This window comes from Rutidosis leptorrhynchoides, chromosome 3, assembly GCF_046630445.1.
Source record: "Rutidosis leptorrhynchoides isolate AG116_Rl617_1_P2 chromosome 3, CSIRO_AGI_Rlap_v1, whole genome shotgun sequence".
NCBI classification, from domain to species: Eukaryota; Viridiplantae; Streptophyta; class Magnoliopsida; order Asterales; family Asteraceae; genus Rutidosis; species Rutidosis leptorrhynchoides.
The window spans coordinates 641,528,294-641,537,276 of record NC_092335.1 but is presented as its reverse complement, the minus strand read 5'-3'; the positions used below and the strand labels follow the sequence as shown (position 1 = coordinate 641,537,276).

The 8,983-nt window shown below is 31.1% G+C and overlaps 1 protein-coding gene across 1 annotated transcript; it reads left to right on the top strand.

The window, feature by feature from the left end:
- The first annotated feature begins 5,169 nt into the window (after nt 1-5,169).
- LOC139902425 (uncharacterized) lies at nt 5,170-6,012 on the top strand. The gene has a single exon (XM_071885053.1). It carries the CDS (start codon nt 5,170-5,172, stop codon nt 6,010-6,012), a length of 843 nt encoding a protein of 280 aa, XP_071741154.1.
- Nucleotides 6,013-8,983: the final 2,971 nt, after the last annotated feature.

The window sequence follows — 8,983 nt, the reverse complement described above, 5'->3', positions numbered from 1 at the left end:
GCATTAAACTATAGGTTCGTCAGTCGAAAAAATTAGTTAATCTTTATAATATTATACCGTTCAACCCGTAGATCTAAATATGCGAAACATTAATTGTCTTTCACTAAGGTAATAAGATAAACAAACACTATGAAGAATCATATTTCACAATATGAACACAAATTTTGATTTATATTTGATAGTTTACGAACATTAAGTGTATCCATAATCCATCAAACGTGACAAACAACAGTTACGGCTTATATGCTAATTAAACTGATTGTTTTGATAACCTTCAAATACAAATGTAACAATGATGAATAAAGGTTAATGCTTATGAAATAAATTTAGCCCTCCCCCAATAGTTGATAATATGGTTAGTTAACCTTTTTATTTTCTGGCAATAATGTTAAACAAATTTAATTATCAATGTAATGATAAATTATCAGTGTAGTTATGATTTTGATTTACTCTCTAATAAATGCTATAAAAAATAAATTGAGTTATATGATGATTTACCTAATAATAAAGGGTTTAATGATTTTTCAAAAACTGAATTACAGAATAGTAATAATGATTTACCTATTAATTTTCATAGTTCAATTTTTTCATTATCCTTTATATTAAATAGCAAAGTTTTAACGTTTTCTTATATATATATATTTTTGACCAGCTACTTAAGTTGATATTTCATTACTTATAAATACTTATTTTTAATTTGCACATTACATATATTTTGTAAATGAAATAATTGATACAAATTTGTGAATTTTATTCCGTCATCATCATCGTCATTTGAATAAGATATTTTGCTACTTAATTATTGAATTTCCGTCAATTGTTGATGTCCTGATTGCAAACTTCTTCCGAATCATGTTCACCGGCATATTAAAAACATCATGAAACTCATCCAGGAATGTAACAAGCTCACATTTGCATCCATTCAAATTATGTGCATCAAAATATTGAAATTTGAGACAAATCGTGCAACGCACGGGCATTGTCTACTAGTGTTAAAATAAAGAGATGAGTTTGATTTAAAATAAAATCATTGAATTTCAGTTGTGTTTAAACAATTACGTTTTCAACTTCATATTTCAGTAAAATTAAACAAACAATAAGTTGACTTATAGAGAATATTTAAGATTTTCTAAACACAATTTTATCAACTTTATTGAGTCGATAGCAAGCGTTGATTTATTGGCGACTTGACTGACTCTTAGAGCCTAAATTAAATTTCAGGCAGGATTTAAAACCCATGGAAATTTGATTTTACCATTTTCATGGTATCTCAATTTTATTATTAATTTAATTAATTGTTTTAATAAAAAATTTTCCTACTTATTGGCCGGAGGTCCACTCGGAAGCAATCTCTCTATCTGTCGAATAGAGAGAGGGATGACTTTCTCTACTTTTAAGAGTGTCTTCAATCTGGGTTGAGAAATGACTTGTTTTTATTCTCGGATAGGGGAAGGATTGTCTACATCTCACCTTCCCCATACACCACTTATGTGGTATTGGGTTTTGTTGTTGTTGTAATTGTAAAATAGTAATAGTAAAAAAATCTTAATCGAGTCTTATATACTTAATGCCATAAAAGATGAATCTCATTAAAAGAAAACAAATGAATTTCAAAAGTTTTTAAACGGTTAACTTTTCAACTTGTCATTAGAGTTATAATAATTGATCAAATACGAGTAGTAATTATGAAACTTTGATTCAAATAAATATGTGTAAGGTAACATTGTATATTCACCTTTCTATTGAAAGGAAAAACATATAGGGAAGTTTCCAAATAAAATATGTACATAAATTAACATTGCTAAACGTGATACAAGTAAGTATCATCAATTTGTAAATTATATATATATTCAATAGAAAGTATAATTTTACTATTCCTAACATTATTTTATTACCAAAATTCATTTTTTCAAAATAACCCCCAACTTTGATCAAAATATAAATCGGCTCCCGAAATTATGAATTCACTATTCCCAACATTATTATATTACCAACATCCACTTTTTCAAAATAACCCCCCAACGTCGCGAGTTAAATTTTTTCAACAATACCGTTGAACTCGAAATAATTTTACAAACACAACGCAACTAACTACTCACAAAATGGATGTCTTTTAAATAACGCTAAATGGTTTGAGGAACCTTTCATACACATTGTTTTTTTTTTTTGAAACACTTGGTTTTCCATTATGGCTCGCTTTGGAGTTCCGCTGCGAAGCACGGGCTCCTTAACTTGTTGTAAATAATAGCAATTGCAGTGTTGCACTGCTTTTTGTACACATAACAAAGTCACACTTCTATTTTTTTTTTTTTGGTGATATTTATTGAAAAATCTCTTACTCTAATCAACTTGCAGAGGCATCAACCAAGTGTAACTAACTCAAAAGTACCATTAGAAGGGTGTAAAGATTTCTTCAATTTACAAGGAACGGGTACGTATCTTTTATCATGTCTTCTGAATTATTTAATGTTTGAATAAGTATGATTGTTTCTCTAGATTCTTAACTTAAGCGGACTCTACTAGGTTATCATACTAACAAATCTATTAAGAAATGGAACCTGCAATTTTGGATCTTCGGTTGGGTACATTAATGATGGGGACATCCTGCCACAAATAAACATAGTCGAGGGTTAGATGAAACCTTCATAGCTACAACTCTTAGTGAGTTAAGTGTGTCCTCTATGTTATAGAATTATTAGTCGATTGTGAACCGGTCAGAGTTGTCGATTATCAACATTTTTGCCACAAATATGTATCTATATATATACCCACATACATACCACATTACCACTCCTATCTTACTAGTATACTTTGTAGTGTTTTCTCTTAAACAAATCAGTTTTGGAAGTTCTATGCTTTAAAAGCGATTAACAACACACTAATCCATTCATTCTATTAAAATACTGTGATTTTCCTCGAATATCATATTATAATTTTAACCCATTTAACCACTTTAAAAACTGAAAAAATTTACTGTCATAACTTACATTTAATTAAGATGTCAATTACTATTACTATTTTACTAAATGAATCTATAAAGTGAAAAACTCATATACTGTTAAATGATAGAAAAAGAAAATGAGGAGTCTTACGATTAGCTATTTTAAAATACTCTCGGATTGAATTTCACAACACACGAGTAAGTAAAATATTTTGTACATTTATTGCCAGCTCAAATTGCAATGAGGAAAACGTTACGTTGAGAATACTGTTAATAGAAACAACTATATCGTCAAATTCTCAAATTCAACTTTTTATGGGAGACCGCATCACAAGCTAACTCATAAAATAAAAACTACTCCGTACTAATAATGATCCTAAATGTTGAACTGTAACATATCCGTGCAATGCACGGGCTTTACCTCTAGTATGTCATTAAAATTGACATCCTGTTACAATAATGTGAGGTGAGAGCTGAGAGGCAACATTATATTTTTTATTCCAACATCAGTACGGAATCATCTAGGGGACTTAACCACTCGCGTATTCATCTCTTGCAGTTGCATAATCCGCCTCAATTGCTGTCCAGGAGATAATTTGGTCTAATCCGAGGGCATAGGTTGTAAAAACCTCTCCCCCACTGCCCTCACAATGCGATGTGCGGAGGCACCCTTGGGTGGAATTCAAAGGTAAAGGGGCAACCTTGTGTGCAATGTTGCATCAAATGGGAGTCGAACTCCTCACCTCTCGTTAAGAGAGGCATGCCACTACCACATGAGCTACAACACATTACTCATGTCGATAAAGTATTATCAATTATAACGTATCCCAAACTGATATCAAAATAATATTAAGTGTAAATTTTGTGTACTATAATCATGTGTTTAGACTAAAATGAATATTTTACTATAACTATTGCATATAAATTTCTTACTTGAATATTTAATCCTTTTTAAGCAGAACTCCTATCTTTTAAAATAAAATATAAAATAATTAAACTCAACTTTTATAACTCTCATTAACATATAAAAGCATAATTTACATTTAAATAATCATCACTTCTAGAAAAAAACTTAATTATACCTTTCTATTTTAAAGTACAATTAGACTGCGTTTAATAAAAATGAATGATTTAGCGTTGAAAGGTTTATAATCTGAATGATTCAATGTCTCTGAATAAATTTGATTCTGAATGAAAATAAGTTGTTTGATAATCATATTGAATGAACGATATGAACTGGGTAATATTTTTTGGGAAAAAATTAACTTATGAAAGTGTTGCATGAATAAAAAAAAAAATTCAATTTACTTGTTTTTTTGATTGTTACCTTTTCAAAACAACGCGTTGAATGCTGAGTGATTCAACATTCGATGCCAGAACGTAAAAAAACACACATTTAGTCAATTAAGAACAGAAAAAATCAATTAATGTATGCAAAAAGAGAGCTGGTTTTTCACTTTCTCTTTTTGATACATCCACCATTATTTCATGTTATTTTTTAAAAAATTATAATAAAGTAAATTTTAATAAGAATAAGAAATTAGTGTAATGCATCATTATCCTTTTACCCTATTACCAAGAGCACTGTTGATAGAGGTTATTAAGGGCTACTTACTCCTATATTTTTATAGCTATATCCTAAAAAGAAAAGCATGTTTAGAGCACTCTTATCGGCTCGTGATTGAGCCCGTCATTGAGTATGTTCTTGAACGGCGCCGATATTAGCGTTGGGACCATGGTCTGCCGTTGAGTGACTGTGGTTCATATTTCCTTTGCATTACAATTTGCATCACGGATACAAACGACTACTTTTTTCGATTCTAGCCGTTACTATTTTCCAACGGATATATTTTGATTATTTCTTTTATTTATTTATTTCAATCCTATATATACACACACTCCACATTTAATAAGTACACACTAAACATTTATATCTCCATATTACAACACACTCCATATTACAACATACACCACAAAATGAATAATATTAATAATTTTGATTACGATTTCAAAGATATCGTACAAGTAGTTAGTGCGTATAATCCTGAACACCAACTCGAACTTCTTAATTTCTTAGATACCGATGATGAAGAAAATCAAGAACCTATTCTGAGAAATCCAAGAAGATTTTTTTATAGAGTTCGGGCTGCAAGGCTACACTATTATAGAACAATTACTTTTCCGACACACCAACGTTCCTCGAAGATAAATTTCGAAAGCGTTTTCGAATGAGCAGACGACTGTTTAACCGTATATCCGCAGGTATACTCAGTTATTCTCAAGACCCTATTCCTTCATACTTTAAATTTATTCATCAAAGACGGGATGTAGCTGGTTTACTCGGGTTTAGAGTGTATCAAAAAATCAAATCTGCTATACGACAATTAGCATACGGTGTTGTTCCCGATATGTTTGATGAGTATTTACATATTGGTGAAACCACATCATATCAGTGTTTAGAAATTTTTTTCAAAAGTGTTATACATTTATATTCGAGCGAATATTTAAGAAAACCGAATGCCCATGATGTTCAACGTTTAATTACACGTCATGAGCAAATACATGGTTTTCTGAGCATGCTCGGTAGTCTAGATTGTATGCATTGGGCTTGGAAAAATTGTCCTGTCGCTTGGAAAGGTCAATACATACGAGGCGATCATGGTTACCCAACAATAATGTTGGAAGCGGTTACCTCCTATGATTTGTGGATTTGGCACGCTTACTTTGGACCAGCTGGTTCAAATAATGATATCAATGTGTTAAATCAATCCGATATATTTAAAGAGTTACTTGAAGATAGAGCTCCACCGTGTAACTATACGGTGAATGAGAAATATTTTACAAAAGGCTATTATTTAGCGGACGAAATTTATCCGGATTGGGCGACACTTGTGAAATCGTTCAAAAGTACGGTTGAACCAAAAACATCAAAATTCAAAAGGTACCAAGAGGCAACAAGAAGGATATCGAACGAGCTTTCGGTGTACTTCAAGGTCATTTTGCAATCATTAAAAGTCCTGCAAGACAATTCTATATCGAGAAAATTCAATACATTATGTATACGTGCGTGATTTTACACAACATGATAACTGAAGATAATGGTCGAGTTTTTTGTGGGTTAGAGGAGGATTATCAGCCAGTTCGGCGTGTTTTAACAATACGAGAAAGGTTCTCTACGCATTTAAGAATGGACAAAGAACTATGCGATTCTACCATTCATCATTTTCTCCGAGACAAGCTTATCGAACTGATGTTATGCGAGGTGTATACGAAATAGTTTTATTTTTATTGCAAAATACTATTAAATATGCTACAATTTTACACAAGTTATTTATTTATTTATAGAATGGATATACCTAAACCTTGCTACAACACTATAGGCAGTGTACCTAATCGTAAAGTAGTGTAGTTTTTAGTAAGTCCGGTTCGTTCCACAGAGAGACGGCTTATTGCGTACACTATATTTTTAAACAATTATATTTGTATAAATATATATATATATATATATATATATATATATATATATATATATATATATATATATATATATATATATATTAGTAATATAGTAGTATTATTATTATTATAAAAGGGGGGTTTTACCGTTTAATGACCGGTTTGTCGATTTTAAATAAAGCGTAAAGATAAATGACAATAATATAAATGACAGAATTTAAAATGCGATAAAGTAAATTGCAGTAATTAAAATGACAGTAAATAAAGGTACGATGAAAAATATGAAATAAAAGTATTATGCTTATTTAAACTTTCATAATCATGATGTTTGACGTTTTGATTTTAATTAATTGTTACCCGGGTTAATTGTCCTTTGTCCTGGTTTATTTGATACCTATCTGATTTTTGTCCATAATAGTCCATCGATCATAATTATAAAATGCTCATCAAATTAATCTTATTCCTGAAGTCAAATATTCCAACTAATTAGGGATTCGAACTGTAACAAGGTTTTAATACTTTGTTTAATAATTACACCAGGTTATCGACTACGTGTAATCCAAGGTTTTAATACTTTGTTAACAATTACACCAATTATCCTTGTATGTAATCCACCACTGTTTTAATGAGATATAAATATTAATTTACCCACTTGATCAGAATGAATAATCAATTACCCAACCCGAATAATTAATTAAATGATCGTAAAAGATGTCGTATAAACGTCACTAAATAGGACATACATAATCATTTTAATAATTATTAGATTAACTAATTTGAAGATAGGTTCGACAGATTCTAATGAGTTGTCATTCGATTAGACAATACCCCCTATCGATTAATAGTGAATAGTCCAATGTCCACAAGTGTCGGTCTTTTGTCCAAACCTTAATTATGGTACAAAATCTAATAACCCCGTCTTAATATTTAGTCTAACATCACGATTACTTTGGCTCAAATAAGCATAATAATAACTTAGTTACGAGACATTAAATTAAAAAGGAAGAACATAGGTTACAGTGGTGATTAATCGCGTAGCGTTACACGGACAGAGTTTCGACTTACAAAACCTTAAAACATTTCTTACATTAACCCAATTATTATTAAACTTAATTTAAACTTAATATTATAAATATAAATATATAAATATTGATCAGAGGAAAGAAAATGAAAAGAGAGTGTGTTTTTACTCGTGCATAAGCCTGGCTTTTATAGGCATAATTCCTGATTCTGATGCCCATGCGAGTGCATGGGGTTTTAGTGCAAATCTCATGCACTCGCATGGGCTCATGCACTCGCATGGGTTTTATGCCTATTTCCCATGCGATCGCATAGCCGTCAGATCCAGCTCACATATTTTTTGTTTTCTTGCTTGTCGACATATTATTATATATTATATTATATTCTTGTGCATAGTTGACTTGTAATTTTCGCTCCGTTGTCTCGTACATTTACGCCCGGTTTATGTCTCGGTTCCAGTTTCTCGAACGTCCTTTCGTACGATTTAATATCTTGTACTTTGCATTTCGCGACTTGTACTCTTGTCATTTTTAGACGTTTCTCATCAATAAATTGAACCACTTGAATTATATCTTGTACATTTGAGCTTTTTGGTCATTTGCGTCTTCAAATCGTCGTTTTCTTCTTTTGTCTTCGTACTTATTTATTTAAACGATTATTACTTGAAAATAGAATAATTGCAACTAAAAGCTTTACATATTGGAAGGATATTGAGCCTAAATATATGTTCATTTGGAGCACTATCAAATATCCCCACACTTGAGCGTTGCTTGTCCTCAAGCAATACATAACTTGAAATAAAATCACACTTCACTCGAATCACTTTTTTATTCTCACACTTTATACATCAGTGATTTTGATACAGTGGTATAAACAATGATAGTAACATTGTGGTTTACAGTCCCACATGACTATGAAAATGTAGATCCTTTAAGGAAATTGAATCTTTATGAAAACATTTGATCTTTTGAAAATTCATTCTAGCTTTTACCCTAGATAAGTTTTCCGGAATAACCCTTCACCTGTGTTTGCAAAATGTTTTTGTGGGTTTTGTCGGTTTCAGATTTTAAAATTTTAGTTCAAAACTTGCGGTTTTGTGTCACCCACTTGCTAACCTTGTATTAGGAAAGTAACACGTCCAGTATACTTGTTCCGTATATTACCTTTCGATAAACTACCGTCCGGTTGTAAAGGAAAGCGTTGAACAAGCAACTGTTAAGGTAATGTCTAATGACATGCAGATGTTCATGGTCTAAAAAGTGTCGGATGCAATTACTATCCTTTGTAGGAGCAATAATAAAGATCACCCTATAATTTTTTGGTCTGGCACAAGGTCCTGTCTTCGACCATGCTATGCAACCACTAGGGATGGCAATGGATCGGATATGGATCGGGTGAGGCCGTATCCATATCCATATCCATTTATTTTTTTTACTTTTCATCCATCCATATCCATATCCGTCGGGTAAAGCGGGTTAATGGATAATTATCCATATCCATTTAAATTTATTTTATTTTTAATAATTATAAGCTGTGGTTCACTATATACGATTAAAAGTAATATTT